The sequence below is a fragment of the Paramisgurnus dabryanus genome, chromosome 13, assembly GCF_030506205.2.
Source record: "Paramisgurnus dabryanus chromosome 13, PD_genome_1.1, whole genome shotgun sequence".
NCBI classification, from domain to species: Eukaryota; Metazoa; Chordata; class Actinopteri; order Cypriniformes; family Cobitidae; genus Paramisgurnus; species Paramisgurnus dabryanus.
Window position 1 is genome coordinate 31,450,810 of NC_133349.1, and position 18,241 is coordinate 31,469,050.

An 18,241-nucleotide genomic window follows, 5' to 3' on the forward strand; every position below is an offset into this window, starting at 1 on the left:
GGCCGATTTTATGCATGATTGGCCAGACCTGGAACCGGCCGCTCAGTTTCTCGAAATTCTGATTCCGAGCCGGCCCTTTTGTTGCCAGTTGTGCAAGCAATAACGTCACAGTCACACTCGCAGTGGAAGCAGCTCCGACCCGCTGCCTTAATTTAATTCCACGCCCAGAAACGTGATCTGTCTGACAAAGACCCGAACCCCCCATGCAGTCCGCCCATGCCTATATTGAGCACTACATCGCATCCGCAAAAGACATGTTGATATTTTTTCACCAGTTCACCCGCCTGTGTGCAGGACTCTGGGGTGCGTTTCCCGAACAACGACATAACTCGCTGCTGAACCACCTTAGTATGATGCATAGTTGGAGAAACTAACTAGCTCGACACAATGTTTCCCAAAAACATAGTAACTTTGGTGCACATCCATCGTTTGAACCACGTTGGTGCAACAATAAAGCTGGTGATGTCAAGTATGGGGTGGAGTACCAATTAATCTGTTCAGATCGGTTTAATGTCAGATTATTGCTGTAAACAACGTACATTGCTTTTGTTTTCGTGTTTTAGTTCTAAGTTGTTTAATTTCAAAATATTTCATTCATTCACAAGTTTCCTTTTGCGTCACTCATCCCAGCTCGTAGCTCATAGCCTTTTAATTCTGTTTACAAACCAAAAGACATGAAATGGACTTTGTATATATTAAGAATGCCAAATATAGAATCCACTGCATGTTGCTTGCTTATTCTGTTGAAAAGCATGGTTAATCTAATGCGGAGTTCAAAGTGCACGATTTTCAAAATAGTCGGGTCACAGATGTTTTCACACTGCATTACTATATGGGGTAGCATTCAGTCGCTGCTGTGTTGACACTGCACGATGTATTGGCGACAGGAGGTTTCACAATGCATGACTTTACCATAGGAAAAATTGGCGACAACTTTGTTTTACATCTCACAACCAAACGCATGCGAGAAGTGACAAGAAAACAACTCTCGTGAACGAGCACCAATTTGCCTGTGATATCCTGTCTCCAAGTCAAAATCAGGGCTATAATCGTGCAGTCTAAACTCAACATTAGTCTACTTGTCATACTAACTAGGAACTATGCTTCTATCCACAGCTGTCCAACTGATATTTGGACATCTAACATGAGTTTGAAAGCACTTTATTTTGAGATCTGTTCAAATGAAAGAAGATTATGTAATTTATTGCAGTTTGGATGAAAGTGCAATGTTTCATAATTTATTTTATGATGGAAAATAATTTTTTTATTAAAAATATGCTGTCAATTATAGTTCTTAGAAAGATAATTGGAATCTGCAAAAATCTGTATCAGCAGGTCACACCAACAGAAAAATTGGAAGTCGGAATCAGCCAAGAAAATTACCATCAGTGGATCTCTAATCATAACTAATCTATGTTTGCTCTCAACATTGCAGGAAAGTTGGTACTAACACAACATACTATACACTACACACTATGTACTCATGATCTATTGCATGGATTGTATTTGTATCATTTGTAACACCAATTGTCTTTTTATTAATCGAATGTTTAAGTGTTGAATGAATAATGAGCGATGATGTATGAAACATTTGTAAAATCTGACCTGACGGCTGAAATAATCATCATTAAATGCTTACCGTTGTAAATCAGGGTGAGGTATTTTGAACTTTCTTATTGCACTATTAATTTACCGTATGTCTCTTTATCAACTATACATACATACCGCAATACAAATGATATAACAAAATCATATCTACGCTGCAATAACACAACGAGTTATATCAATACATTTATTCATTTTTTGATTTTCTCCATAAAGACCGCCCTGCTTTTTGTCATTGAATTCCTGCGATTGGCAAGGTCTTATTTATTGGAAATGGTGAACTATCAGATCCAGTCCACACAGATGACAGGTGTCCAGTTAACCACTGAGGTGTCACAAGGTTCTGTCCTGGGTCCCCTTCCAATCTCAATATACACACACACTGGGACTCATCATCGCCTTCTACCACTGTTAAACAGACAATATGCAGTTTTATCCCTCATTACAGCCAAGCAATACCACAGTTTTCTACTTGCCCGACTTATTGCCTTTCAGACATGTTGGCTTGAATGAAGGAATGCCACTTTTAGCTCAATCTCAGTCAACAGAACTGTGTGTGTTTGTGAGTTGTGTTAAATGAAATATAGGTATATAATGAAGAATCAAAGAGAAAGTAAAGTGTAATAGAATCAATCCCAAAAAACGGAAATATACATTTAAAGGGTTTAAACATGTTCTCGCCATTCTTTTGCTGCATTACTTTACTTTGGCTTATTATTGTTTTCCTTCAAAATCTGACACTGGACATTCATTACAAATGCATCCTTTTTAGTGCCATCATTTGAGAGCAGACGTATGAAAATCACGATGTAAACAGCTGCACAGCTGCACACATTTAAGATGCTGCTTTTAAATGCGAACTGCATCTGCGTTCATTTTGTTTTTACAGCATTGCTATGAAGATCAAGCTGGAGATCAGACATGCAATTTTCAAGCAATGTCATTCGAAAGTCACCTTTTATAAAAAACCTCCAAATAACTGCAGCCAAATGAGGACGAATAATTCATCACACAGCTACAGGCAGAACTTTTACAAAACATGAAAGAATTGCAGTATTTACTCTAGTCTGTGAGTTATAATACTACCACATCTGTCTCATTAAATCCTGTGTGATTCAATCCTCTGTGAGTGCAAACTAGACTATAACAGCTATAGATACTGCATTATCTTGTAAGATTTACTGTAAAAATTCTATTCAAATGATGTATGCATTAGAGAATCGTACAGGAGAATGTGGGTCACCCACCAAAACAAACATTGTATGACCTTTGTTGAAGGTTAACAGATATGAAATATCATCTGTAAGCGATGAGAAGTCCACCAGAGGACTGCTGTCGGCTAGTGGTTAGATCTCTAAAATACATTATAATTGAACGCAGCACATTTATATATATTATTTCACATTTATTTTCACATTTATCTAACATAAGAGCTTGACCTTCATCGTAAGATCAAGAAGAAGTAAGAATGAGTCAGATTTATTTATACCATGTTTTTTTACAATGCTGCGTTGTTTCAAAGCAAATTTACATGAAAGATGATACATACAGTGTATACTAAATATACAGTAATAGTAGGGGTGCGCGGGGTAAAACTAATTTAGGGTTAGTTGTAACATGGACATAAGCACAAAGTTAAGCGTTTTATTTTTCTGGTATTTTTTCATCCTGCCAAAAGACGATCTCCCGCAAATTATTGGAAATGTATAATGTTTTTCCCAAGAGTTATTGATGAATGTACGTACAATTTTTTCATCACATGTTTTTTTTTTCGGTTTCTAAGTTGGTTGTGTAAGATACCAAACCAATGCTATGTCATATTAATCAGTGTCTTGTTGACTAAAACATAGCATCGTTTTGAAATATGTCTGCAGCTCTTAGCTATTTTTTGGTGGGCTTGAAAATATTTTGACCCAGGGGGGTTAATTGTAACGCTGTGTTAACTAACCCCTCAGCACTTACAATATGAAAACCGCTAACGTTAGTGTAATTCTTGCCGTTGTTTTAAATAGGCTACATACAAATGATTGCTAGCTGCCAACAAAATAAATGTGCCTGTCTTATCAAAAATCGTGTGTCAAATGTATTTTTGTTCATATCTTTAATATTGATTGAATAAGGTCATGACAAAGATTGAAATCATAATGAAATGAATGACTAAAATCAGACTTTGATGCTCATTATCTCAGAATTTGATTCTGAAACTGTAGTATGATTATTACAGACTGGGTCATATATAAAAAAAATGTTTTGTCATAATTGTGCTGCTTTTTCTCGCATATTTAGACATTTGTATCCATTAATAATTGAACTATTGTTAGTAAATGGCTGGATGAATGAATACAGTGTGGATACCTGTCTATTATAGACACATATATATATATAACAATATCCACTTTAAGTATATAGACAAAATAATATTGAAATATTTGCCTGCAAACTTAATTTTTAGCAAGTGTTACAACTACCCCCCTGCCTGTTACAATTAACCCCACCTATGGGGTAAGTTGTAACGTTTGGTGTAATTGTCCAAGAATGGTAAGTACTAGAAACAAACTTCAAATGTTCATTTGTAGCAGAGATGTGTGTGTTGCTTGTGTAATAATAAAATTAATCAAACTCAAGTATTTTTTTTATGATTGAGCCAAAACCATAAAGCGTTAGGTTGTGCCGCTCTCCCCTACACATGAAATATACAGCATATATTCAATATATACAACATAGACTATATGGTATTATTGCAAATTTTATTGTCCTCATAAATGGTTTATAATCTAATAAAATGATATAAAGGAGCCACATGATTATTCTGTGGAACACTATTGATTAAAACATATTGCGTATCTATGATGACTGTCATAAGAAACATTACAGACACATTTGAAGAAATATTGCTATAGTATCCAATAATAAAAGCATTTAAGGGTCACGAATCAATGTGTGAGTTTCACACGACTGCGCTGATGTATATAAGTGTGTGTTTGTTTTGATTTCCCATCAATGCGGAGGCAGAGCTCCATATTTCTTCACACAAATTAGAAAGGCTTTTACCGTGTGACTAAAGCACAACGGCTGTGCTTGAGAATCATTATTTAAAAGGCTTCCTAATAAATTTCCAGCTTTTAATGTTTCACACAGCTATTAAAGGCAAGTTGAGCGCCCATATCCCTGTTACCCATTACGTCTTTCAATGAATGACAAGCGCGTAGCACTTTAAACAGAGAAAACACAGCGACCATCGCTCAAAAGAGCCCTAATAGCACATAAAGACATACTAGTTGTTTCACGCCGGTGTTTTATAAAAGTGAGGCACTTTGATTCAGAGTTGCGGAGGCTTTAGTTAATGAATAGAGGCACTTCTCCACTCCCACTAATTCACACAACTTATATCAATCTCCATCAATCTAGAAACAGCGATCTGCCGATCTGTGGACGCAACCGGCAGACAAACAACCGAAAAGGGACAACCATGATGAAACTCCCGTGAAATCTCACTTCTCCGGTCGCATGGTTGTTTTTCGACGTTTGCCTCACCTGTGATGTATCATCCTGTAGTTTCTTAAAGCAAAAACAACTTCCACGCAGCCAAATTTAGGCCGAAAGGTGCATCATTGATTACGCTGTGAAGCTCGGCGCTTTAATTAATGCTTTCCTGAAAGGGAAGAAAACACGACGCTGGAAATGAGCCCCGTGGGGGCTGGAAAATAAATCTGTGCTGTCCACTCGTATATTTATCCTCTTACTAAGGAACGACGGCTTGCTTTAACTAAAACACACACGAAAATTTTTCCTTCGTGCAGCGGGACGAGAGAAAGGCCGAATCCAGATCACGTCCTCCGTGTTAGAAACACATGAAATGAGCGATGATCAGAGGTGATTTGATAACAATGAAGAAAGGACATTTCGCTTCCTTTCATTTTTCAACTGTTGTTCGAGTTTCTTCAAGTGGGCAACAGCAGCAGGCAAGTCAAGCGTATTTTTATCTCCATTAGGGCAGTGCTTTGACCCCCTCCTGCTTTTAAACGCTCCCTCACAGCAGTTATTATGTTTGACACCGGCGGCAGGCACTAAAAGCTTCAACACACACAGCACACGCATACAGGTGTACGCACACACACAAACATTAAGAAAAAAAAAATCAGTTAATACCGAAAAACTGTCAAAAGTATGCCATTACCTTATGTTTGCTTTAGGGCGTAGTTACACTATCCAAAGCGAACAATGCCCAAGCGGGCAGAAGCCTGGCTCATTTGACTAGGGTGAGGGCACCGTACATTGTCCGACATCGATTTCAGAGGTGGGCTCGGGCATGGTTCACTTTCAGAGGTGGGCTTGGGCACGGTTCACTTTCAGAAGTGGGCTCAGGCACGGTTCACTTTTGGAGGTGGGCTCGGGCACGGTTCACTTTCAGAGGTGGGCTCGGGGGCATGGTTCACTTTCAGAAGTGGGCTCAGGCACGGTTCACTTTTGGAGGTGGGCTCGTCATGGGCGTAGATTTAGGGTGGGACGCTAGGGACATGTCCCTAGCAATATTCAGGAAAGACTGAATTGTCCCTAGCAATAATTTTGACCAAACAATTAATCTGTATTTATATATAACCACTGATGTCCGTATTATTCTTGTGTTTTCTATTTTTTACTTATTATATTTTTTTCAGGAATCATTTAAATGAGATTAGAAATCTTTCGGGAATGCAATCCCGTTCTGTAAAAATGACGCTCTATGTGGTACACAAACGGTTAACAGCTTTCGTTCTCTGCAATGCCCGCCTCCGTAACTCACATCGCTAATATGATTGGCTTTGCATTTCATTAGTCCTGCCTCTCTGATCACATTGCTAATATGATTGGATTAGCATTTCTTGAGTCCCGCCTCTCCAACTCACATCACTTGATGGGATTGTCTTTACTCGCTACGTGTGATAGGATGGTTTCACTTTGTACAACGCGCCAAAGTTCACTCAACAAGACGCGCGTGATTATTCGGGCTACAGGTAAGTGAGGAAGAAAGTATTATTATACCCACTGTAACTGTTTCATGCACAAAATACGGAACAAGTTGTGTCACATAATGATTCAAGGACAGTGTTTTCACCAATACACGACAATCCCATGTTAACCTGAGGAGTTGCAAACTTTTGTCAACCTTATATTAATGGGATGGCAAGGTTATTTAGGGGGTCCTTAATCCATGAAAGAAAATAACCTCAACATGGTAAAAACGTGAATTCATGTCATGATTGCTGAATACTTTACATAACTGCACTGTGGTCATTACTTGCACAGATGTAGACATAATGTAAGGTTACATTTTAAACTTAAAACTATTTTTTCACACTGATTAACTGTCTGTTAATGAAAAGAAGATTTAATGTGAACTACAGAAACGTTAATAAATGTTGTTCAGGAAACAGCATGATATACATACCAACTTCAACACTGGGATTTTTTTGGCAAAATTAAATTAAGAATTAAATATTAATTGCATATTCTTCATTGTTATACAGTAAATATGAATTCATATATGTTGTGATTTTCATTTTTTTGACAAAGACTTAAACAGTTACTGTTTATTAGGCTCTAGGACATAACGAATTGTTTATTATAGTACATTAAATTTGGGATGGCACCGGGGCTGGCGAGTCAGATGTCACTGAGTAAAGTGCATACTGAGTTGTCTGTTGTTTATTTCAAGTAAACGGTGATAAACAGTTTTTGCAATGCGACCATTTTATTTATGTCCCCACCAATGCCAGAATCAAACCTACGCCCTTGGGGCTCGTGCACGGTTCACTTTCAGAGGTGGGCTTGGGCACGGTTCACTTTCAAAAGTGGGCTCAGGCACGGTTCACTTTCAGAGGTGGGCTCGGGCACGGTTCACTTTCAGAGGTGGGCTCAGGCATGGTTCACTTTTGGAGGTGGGCTCGGGCACGGTTCACTTTCGGAGATGGGCTCGGGCACGATACACTTTCGGAGGTGGGCTCGGACACGGTTCACTTTCAGAGGTGGGCTCGGGCACGGTTCACTTTAAGAGGTGGGCTCGGGCACGGTTCACCTTAAGGGGTGGGCTCGGGCACGGTTCACTTTAAGAGGTGGGCTCGGGCACGGTTCACTTTCAGAGGTGGGCTTGGGCACGGTTCACTTTCAGAGGTGGGCTCGGGCACGGCTCACTTTAAGAGGTGGGCTCGGGCACGGTTCACTTTCAGAGGTGGGCTCGGGCTTGGGCACGGTTCACTTTCAGAGGTGGGCTCGGGCACGGCTCACTTTAAGAGGTGGGCTCGGGCACGGTTCACTTTCAGAGTTGGGCTCGGGCTTGGGCACGGTTCACTTTCAGAGGTGGACTCGGGCACGGCTCACTTTAAGAGGTGGGCTCGGGCAGGGTTCGCTTTCAGAGGTGGGCTTCCGGCACGGTTCACTTTCAGAGGTGGGCTAGGGCACGGTTCACTTTCAGCGGTGGGCTCGGGCAGGGTTCGCTTTCAGAGGTGGGCTTCCGGCACGGTTCACTTTCAGAGGTGGGCTTCCAGCACGGTTCACTTTGAGAGGTGGCTCGGGCATGATTCACTTTTAGAGGTGGGCTCGGGCACGGTTCAATTTCAGAGGTGGGCACGGGCACGGTTCACTTTCAGAGATGGGCTTCGGGCACGGTTCACTTTCAGAGGTGGGCACGGGCAGGTTTCACTTTCAGAGGTGGGCTTCGGGCACGGTTCACTTTCAGAGATGAGCACGGGCCCGGTTCACTTTCAGAGGTGGGCTTCCGGCACGGTTCACTTTCAGAGGTGGGCTTCCGGCACGGTTCACTTTCAAAGGTGGGCTTCCGGCACGGTTCACTTTCAGAGGTGGGCTCGGGCACGGTTCACTTTAAGGGGTGGGCTCGGGCACGGTTCACCTTAAGGGGTGGGCTCGGGCACGGTTCACCTTAAGGGGTGGGCTCGGCCACGGTTCACCTTAAGGGGTGGGCTCGGCCACGGTTCACCTTAAGTGGTGGGCTCGGGCACGGTTCACCTTAAGGGGTGGGCTCGGGCACGGTTCACTTTATGAGGCGGGCTCGTGCACGGTTCACTTTAAGAGGCGGGCTCGTGCACGGTTCACTTTCAGAGGTGGGCCCGTGCACGGTTCATTTCAGAGGAGGGCTCGGGCAGGGTTCACTTTCAGAGGAGGGCTCGGGCAGGGTTCACATTCAGAGGTGGGCTCAGGCATGGTTTAATTTCAGAGGTGGGCTCGGGCGCAGTTCACTTGGGCTCAGGCACAGAATGCACATTGTGAGTGCTTCATAAAAACCTTCTAATGAGGGCAGCACGGTCAACTGAGTATCTGAGCAGCATAAGCAATATGAGAGGGAGAAGTGTCATCAAGCACCTCAAAATAAATAGCAACAAACTTAACATTACTCCAGTGTTAAGAGAAAGCGCTTTAGTTTCAGTTTTCCTCAAAACAATCTTAATGACAAAAGCGCTCTCAGGCTCGGATCGATAAAAGTACAGTGTAAGTGCAAGCATATGGGGAAGTGGAGAGGAGGGACAATTGCGTTCAGGCACGGTTTAAAGCAACCGTGCCTAATATGAGTGTGCCCTTAAGGGCATATACTTCATCATAAGACCTATGCCATAGGCTACGCTTCAATTTTTCTTCATAGTTCTGCATCTTCGTCTGCTTCAACGTGCAATTACACCTGCAGATCACTAGTAGGTAGTATCCACATGTAGCCAACAGTAGCAGTGTACAGTAAAAAGCACTACATAAGATTAATGCAGACCTAAACACAGTTATCTAAATATAATTTAGCCCATTTAAACACTGCTGTTTTAAAGGGGACATTTCACAAGACTTTTTTAAGATGTCAAATAAATCAATGGTGTCCCCAGAGAACATATGTGAAGTTTTAGCTCAAAATATCATATAGATATTAATAATATAGAATGTTAAAATTGTCACTTTGTAGGTTTGTGCAAAAATGTGCCATTTTTGGGTGTGTCCTTTAAAAATCAAATGAACTGATTTTGGTTTGATAGTGCAGATTAAGGGGCGGTATTATCCCTTTCTGACATCACAGGGGGAGCCAAAATTCAATGACCTATTTTTCCCATGCTTGTGAAGAATGATTTATCACAACTAAGTAACTGGGTTGATCTTTTTCACATTTTCTAGGTTAATAAAAACACTGGGGACTCAATTATAGCACTTAAACATGGAAAAAGTCAAATTTTCATGGTATGTCCCCTGTTTTACCAGCCTTTGTCTGATATCCTATATACTATTTTAGGCATTGTATGCAGTGTTCCTCTGTTTGTGTGTGTTTTATTAAGCAATTATATGTTAGCCTACATGTAATCTTTATATTGGACGGATATGAGTGAGCTTTATTCCTTGAGGCCTTATCCTTCAATAGCACTTTTTCATTCCTAATAAGGCATAAGTTGTGTCAAGCCAGTGCATGCCAGGTTTGTGCTCTGAATCTGAATTAAAATTGAATTAAAGAATATAAAAGAAAAGAGGTTGTGTGTCTTGACATTATTAGGCTATATATAGGTTGCATTATAGTGGGCTCTAGCTCTGTTGTGTTTGCTATGTGTACCATAATTTGTCTATATTTATGATTCTTACCTTATGATTCTTCAAGCCGCACATGAAATTCTAGTCATCCAAACATTCAAGCGGAAATTCACGTCATGGGAGGGGCTTCTTGCGACTTTGCTCGCTTCCTGTAATCACGTCACTACTAGAGCAAGCTCCTGATTGGTTAGCGCGGCACGTTTTTCCACAAAGGTCAAATTTTTCAACTTGCGTGTTTGCCGCGGCAACGCTCAATTTTTGCACCATTCGCCCAAACTAGATGCGAATCGTGTCTCGCGTCTACAGCGCCGCACTAAACACTTAATCGCGCCGCGAGACATTCAGACTCGCGTCAACGTGTCTTTACATTGACTTAACATTGAAATCACTCGCGCTTGACGCCTCTACCGCGGCAGGTCTGAACGCTGCATTACAGTTCAGAGACAGTAATATTGTAAGATATCTAATAACTGTTAAATGACAGTAACTTTACACAGATGACAATGACTAAAGTTAACCCAGTCATGTTTTCCACTCATAGCCAGCACATCTCTCTTTCATCAAGCAGTTTTTTTCACTATTTATTCCTGGTCTTGTTTCAGGATGCCGAATCTCCATCCTCTCATATAGAAATAACTGTGCCCTGTCATACAGTAACTGGAATGCTTCATTATGTGATAGAGTTAGTATTAGGTACACAACTAACTACCCCTGACCCATGACAACAGATCACAGTTCATAAGCAGTGATTAAGGTGTTTTGAGTCCAGTGGGCAGCTACATTCACAAATGTGACCTGGCAGCATATAGAGATTTGCCATTGGTTATTGTCCACAACAGAAATGTGTGCACGTTGAACATATAGAGCTGGGACTGACCTCGTCCAGCTCTGAGACGAACACGGGTTTCTCCTCAAATCCAGTGGGCATGGGCTGGTTGGGTGGGATCTCAACCTCTTCATACATCTTGGTATTTTCTCTTTTGATCCCCTCTGGCAGCAGCATCTGCCATACACAGCAGAGAGATCACAATTACACACAAAAACACAACACAATTAAACCTTCATTATGTGTTATCTTCTCACACTGGCTTATCTTCTCAACACTCAGCCTTTATTATAATGTCATTTTAAGTCATTATAACTTCAGTACAGTCATACAGTCACATCATGGCTGAATATGGTTGGCAGTCATTTTCTGAATGATTCATCTCGTTCTGTACACACATGAGTGAATCCTGTATCCTGTACATGCATGCATTAGAAATTCACGTTCTCGTTTAAACTAAAAATATATATATCTGTGCTCTGTTTACATGACCTTTATGTAGTAAAATGTGTTCTGTTCTGAAAAGCTAATCTTTCATACAAGTGTGAGAATAAATATCTAAATTTAGCATGCTGCATTTCCTCCAGCTCATATAATTACAGCTCATTTTCAGAGAGAGAGAGAGAGAGAGAGAGAGAGCGAGCATATGCTGAACTAATGAATCTGTCACATTTAGCTGTTGATCACAGCAGACAGTATCATAAGTCATCGTATCCATCGTTTATCCACTGCAGGAACTACAAAAGAACTTACACAGGAACCTTCTGGAAAACTACTCTGTTTCTCTACATCAACAACTATAGCTCATCTTCAAACCTCAAAGCAATTCATCTAAACTAGTCCAAAAGAAGAAAGTCCTGCCGGAGGGCTGAGCATCACTGTGATCATATAAACACACACCTATTCAACCAAGAGAACTAGTAAGCATTATGTAAACCCGTCTGTCTTCTTTGTCCAAGCTGTGTTTTTCACTCAGAGTAATTGTAAAATAAACATAAAATCAAAAATTTTAATTCACATAAACATTTATTAACCAAATCAAGTCATATGGATTATTTTTATTCTAACTAAATATGTACAGAAATAACTGTAAATTATAAAACAATTATTTGTTTGGGTGAAATAATTAAATATTAAAGCTGACATAACACAAGACGTTTTTGCCAATCTAATGTTAATCTTGCTTACCTATAGAGTAGTATTTCATCATTCATATCTCCAAAGAGTCTTTTGTGTGGTCAGATTTATAAAAGAGAGAACAGCCTTTCCGATTTTTGGCGTAAAAGGTTGAACACTTGAAGGCATGCGGTGGGCGGAGCTGAAGAGTTACGAGTACGCGCAGCTTTGGATCCTACTTTTGGATTCACAGCCAACATAGATGGAAATTAAACTTAAAAACTATTTTTTTTTAAATAATTCCAGGATTTAACATTTTGAGTCTCATTTCTGGTTTGTTTTGGATGAACTACAGTGATGGACACAGAAATTTTGACAATGGGTCGTGTCTTGAGTTTTTGACTCGTTTAGAAGCGTCTCTTGACTGCTTCAGAATGGAAGTCAATGACCATGCACAAACATGTCATTAAAACAACACTTAACGTTCATTTTCAAAACTGTACTACTCACCGAGTGGTTTGTGGTGTTCGTTGATGATTAAAAACAAATATATTGGCGCAATGTATGATTTCAATCTGTGTTATTTGCTATAGTGGAACTATTTTTCAGATACCTCACAACCGCGTATATACTTCCGCTTTATATTTGAGTCTGAAGCGTTAACACACTCCCGACCACTTGATGGCGACAACCACTTTGCCATACAAGTACGCTCGGTGTCTAGCGTATAGACAGTCACAATCGAGCTCAACTTCAAACCTAAAGCTGGTCACTGAGCCATCAAATATGGGAACAATTTATTTAAACCGAGCGAAAAAACTACAACCACATGTAAACAGACCCTTTTCTGTTTCCCGGCGGCGGAGTGATATGTCAGCGAGCAATGAGTCTTCCAAGAGAAGTCAATGGAATTTTACAAAATGCCAAATAAAACACGACAGAAACTGTATTTCGCTACACAACTTGTTTTTAATCATCAACGAACACCACGAACCACTCAGTGAGTAGTACAGTTTTGAAAATGAACATTAAGTGTTGTTTTAATGACATGTTTGTGCATGACCCTTGACTTCCATTCTGAAGCAGTCAAGAGACGCTTCTAAACGAGTCAAAAACTCAAGACACGACCCATTGTCAAAATTTCTGTTTCCATCACTGTAGTTCATCCAAAACAAACCAGAAATGAGACTCAAAGTGTTAAATACCGGATTTATCCTTTAAATAACCAGCCTTACATTAAACATATAATCCAGAATCGGATACTAAGTCAGTAATGGACGAACAGGAACAACAGCGGCAACAATTACAGGAGGACGTCTCTATCTGGTAATTAATCCTTGATTGTTTATCCACTATTTTAATAAAAAAAGAAACGTAATCCATTTTTTTAGTTTTGAAAGGTGTAAATTTTGTAAATGCAGTACAATGCCAAATGAGGTGAAAAATGTTTGCTGTTGTTGGTGTTGTTTACATTACATGCACGTATGCGCGCTTGCCAACAAAACACTTGAGATTTTGATTTACTTAGGCCTGTGGTTGTGACTCCTAAACGGGGTCTTTTAAAGTTTTGACAGCTCCAACAGTTGTAAACAAGTGGCAAATCTGGCGTCAAATCGAAGCTTTGTTTGTAAAGCAGTGCTCTGCAAAATGCAGCCAGGGAACAAACAAATGCATTCGTAATTACGTTGCTGTCCGGGAAAAACAAACTGCATCCACTGTTGTCTTAAGACAGGGAAAGCTAAATAAGACTTTCTTCTCCTTACATCCAAAAACACTTCTTTTGTCGAACTATCTTGCTAAAACAAAGTTTTCGCGTGCTGTGCAGTGATAGCCTACCGAGGAATATGGGGTCAATCAGTCGTGACGGATACCCCCACTCAAAAAAAACTTTCAGAAACTTGTAGGAAAAAGGAGGCGCGAGTTTGGCTCAGAAATACTCTGTTACAAGCTCAACTGCTTTTTTGACACTTTGCTTATGTTTAGCATGATGACTACAGCTCTTAAACTGTGTTAATAAGTCAGAATTTATGAAATAGCATTAAACCTCCTCTTTAAAAAAACTTTTTGTTTTTTAAATAAAAAGTCCTAAAATGTACAGAAACCTGAAAAAACAGCACATAATGTAAATAACAAAACGCAAAATAACAGAAAAACGATGCATTGTGACATGCGTTTCACGACACTTAAGGTACACCTGGTGCCCCTGTAGATGAATAAGGAATGTCATTGCTTCCAATGGAAAAAACAAACCGCATAAGTGTCATTTTGAGCAGAAAAAAATCAAGCATTTAAAGTGGAAGATGTAAAGGTGGACTTTTATGCTTAGACTTTATTCTTTATTAATACTCAAGGCTAATACCTTTGAGAAAGTACATCTTTAAAGGTAAAATAATTAACCCTCTGGGGTCCAACCATTTTGGGACACCGGCAGAGGTTCTGACATGCTCTTACATTTCGTCTTTTTTCAGTTGCTTTAGGCTTCAGTCACACCAAAAGCGCTTTAAACGCTTGCAAACGCAAGGCGCGACGCACTGCCTTTTTTAAAAAAAGAGCAGTGCGACGCGGCTTTTCATATTGCCAAGCAACCACCGAGTCAGCTGTCTTGTCAATCAAATATTGAAGCGTGAGCGCTCTTTTGCTGTTAACTGTCATATCAGCAGAAACTTTAAAAAGAGGACGCTTGCTCTGACCTTGTTTGAGGGTGAGAGGTGCACAAACACACAGGAGAGAGTGAGCGAGTGGTGTCCGGTTCTTCAAAGCAACTGTAACTTCCCTCACCACAACGTAAGGCCCGCCTCTCCCTTCATTCGATTGGACAATGGAAAGACACGAATGACGTCGGGCGCTTCTCCGCTCTCAGCGCTCCTTCAAAAACGCGTGCGCGGCAGGCGGCAAAAAACCGCAATGCGCTCGGCGCGCATAAACAGCGCGCAAACGCGCCCTGCCCATAGAATATCATTCAAAAAAGGCGCCTGCAACTGCCATAAACGCTATTGGTGTGACTGGCCCCTTAAAACACATTCATGGCTTAGAGGCTGTTTACACTTAGCATTAACATGCGTTTTCATCGATCGGAGCACAAGTGGACGACGTTAATGCCAGGTGTAAACGGTGTTTAAAACTTTTTGAGATCGTCCTCTTTCGACCACTTTCAAACACATTCAGAGGTAGTCGAAACCCCTTTCGATCTGATTGCTTTTGTAGTGTAAACGCAGATGTGGTTGAATGTGTTCGAACAGCCACACGCGACCGCCTTCTCTCCGCCCATTTATCTAATCTGAGGTACTGAACACAATGGCTATTTTTAGCCATTCATTAATAAAACTAAAGCGGCTGATCTCCGTAGTTTCATTTTGAAAGCGTGTGAAAGTTGCGCGATCCTATTTCATCATTGCGCTGAAAATTCAGAGAAAGCTCTAACATATACACGTACAAAACTCTGTGCAGCATGTTTACTTGCTAAACAAGCAGTGGACTCCGACATAATATTAGTTTGCATCCATATAAACTCATAATTACTCCCGCTCGCATTTGAATGACAGCAGAGAGATTCGCCCACCGTCTCACAGACCACCCCCTCACAGTATTCAGGACAGAAGTGGTCGAAAGTGGACAAAAGAGACGGATTTAAATACCAGGTGTAAACGTAATGTGTCTCTCTCGTCCACTTGTGATCCGATCGATGAAAACACATCTTAATACCAAGTGTAAACAGCCCCTAATATCACATAACACTTTATACAGCACAAACTGTGCTACAATCACATGTATGTACATGTATTTTTAAGTAAATTATGTTCATGCGTGGTTAGTAAAAAAAGTTGCTGAAATAAAGCCAAGGAACACATCCTAAACATTTGTTCACAAACAATAAAGTTCTCTACTCTTGTAGCGTTGAGAATTTGCTACAAAAAGATGTAAAACAAACATTTTCCCCAGTCATTCACATGATAAAAATACATTAATTGAACATTTATAAGACACTTTTTCTGTGTAAAGGCAATATGCAAGGGAGGGTCAATGGTCATGAATATCAATATTTTAAGACTCTTTTCAGCTTTTCTAAATGTAATATTTATAGGTATGCTTAAATAAATAAATGTTGTTTTATTCTATCAACTACCAAAAAACATTTATAAAAATTTTTAAATATTCAAAACTAGACTTGAAAAAAAAATCTGATTTGAAGTTTAAAATTCATTTCAAACAACACAATGTTTTAACAATTACATTGCTGTTGTGTTGGGGTGACTTTGTAACTCCTGAGGTTCACTGTCTGAAGTCAACAGACACTGGACTAAAATGATAATGTAGAAATGATGATAAAAGGCAAAACTGGAGTGGCCTCTTAATTTTTTCAGCGTCTGATTTAGAAATAATTTGTACTTGAACATATGCAGTGAATTAAAATGCATTTTTATTTGACGCATAAGCAAAAAACAGATGAAACAACTGTAGGCTATCATGCATGTCAAAAAATGACGTGGAAAGGGGGAAACCCTGAGTCTCAAAAAGTGATGCGGATTGCACTTCAAATAATGCAGCTGAAGTAAGGAATACCCTGAGTGCGTTTAAAACTGAGCTAGGGGTAAGGATTTTGCTTCCTTTCAGGGTATGGCACAGCGGAGTCACACAGCGGAACGCTGCGGACAGCTATTGTAGATGCCGCCAGTGTGTTTGACTTTTAAATGTGGCACAACATGGATGTGCTGTTTGCGATCCCCTTAACGTATTGTTACTGCATCTGAATGAACATATGTTCTATCTGACGTGACGTGATTGCTGTTGCGATATTAAAACATAAATGGGCTTTTAGATCATGCATCTTGAATGAGTGTTTTTAATTCATAAAAAATCATTTAAAAAATCTGATGCTAAAATATGATTTATAAAAATTATTTGTCATAAGTCCACTACCGCCTATGCCAATGGTGCGGCCCACCGGTTGAGAATCACTGACTTACATTTTAAAACACCTCTTACACAGCTGAGAATTAGTGAAGTTCATGTCACAAAGACTAAACCAGATTGCCAGCACAACAGTTGAAAAAAATATTCTGCCTTATAATATGCATATTTAGTCCATATTATACCACGGGTCTGTTGAATGCTGTGTTCTGATTGGCTGAGAAATGTTCCGTGGGTATGAATTAATTTCTGATAACCGCACACCTAACTGTCTTAAAAATAGGCACCAGAGCAATGTTTGTGGTAACCGTGGTATAAGAGGAATAATTGACTCTGGTCCTTTGAATTATTTGAAAATAATGCAAACCCCTATTGCACCTTGGGTGTGCATTATTTTCTTATAATTTAATGGCCCGTCGTCAATTATTCCGTACTTATTACACGGCTCTCTGGAATGCTTGATTCTGATTGGTCAGTTGAGACATTTGCAGGTTCGTTCTTTTCAAATAATAACCGCTCCAAAATAATAACGCATAGCCGGACTACTTGCACGAGTAAAATCGCTCCGCGCCAATAAAGATCAATAAAGATTACTGTCTGTTTGGCGCCATCTTGTGACAAACACTCGACAACCACGACAAGACACAGACAGCTTACTGAGACTGAACTTGACAAAATAGAGCATGACAGCTACGAAGCCAACACACAAAAAAATACAGAATGGGCATTAAAACTTCTCAAAGACTGGCTAAAGAGAAAAAAATGGAGACAGACAAGTATGAAGCAGAGGATCTTAATAAGGTATTACGATCATTTTATGCATCTGTGCAAAGCTTCGCGGAAGGATAAAAATGTTAATTTAAAACAAATATGCCAATAAAATGTTTCAAATTCATATTCATGTCCAGTTTTTTTTCTTATGTGGCAAGTAGCCGTGTAATAAGCGGGATAATGTAGAGGCAGCCGGTAGTTATCGGGAAATAAGCCCCGACAGTGTGATACAAGACCCTCCGCTTCAGGTCGGGTCCTGATCACACTGTCGGGGCTTATTTCCCAATAACTACCGGCTGCCTCTACATTATCCCTTACTTAAAAATACTTAAAAAAACTACACATTGTCCCTTTAAACGCTTTGGTGTACACACCCCTTAACATTGAACAAAAACTCTAATAAAAAAAAAACAGCTAGCACCAACCAGCCTCATTATTATATGTTTATTCTTAGAAAATAATGAA

At 40.0% G+C, this 18,241-nt stretch overlaps 1 protein-coding gene across 1 annotated transcript in view; it reads right to left on the reverse strand.

The window, feature by feature from the left end:
* ascc3 (activating signal cointegrator 1 complex subunit 3) overlaps nucleotides 1–18,241 on the reverse strand; it is a 294,060-nt gene that overhangs the window by 212,041 nt on the left and 63,778 nt on the right. The window contains exon 8 of the mRNA XM_065246358.2: nucleotides 11,033–11,158. Coding sequence (XP_065102430.2) covers nucleotides 11,033–11,158 — 126 coding nt within the window. The remainder of the gene's footprint in view (nucleotides 1–11,032; nucleotides 11,159–18,241) is intronic.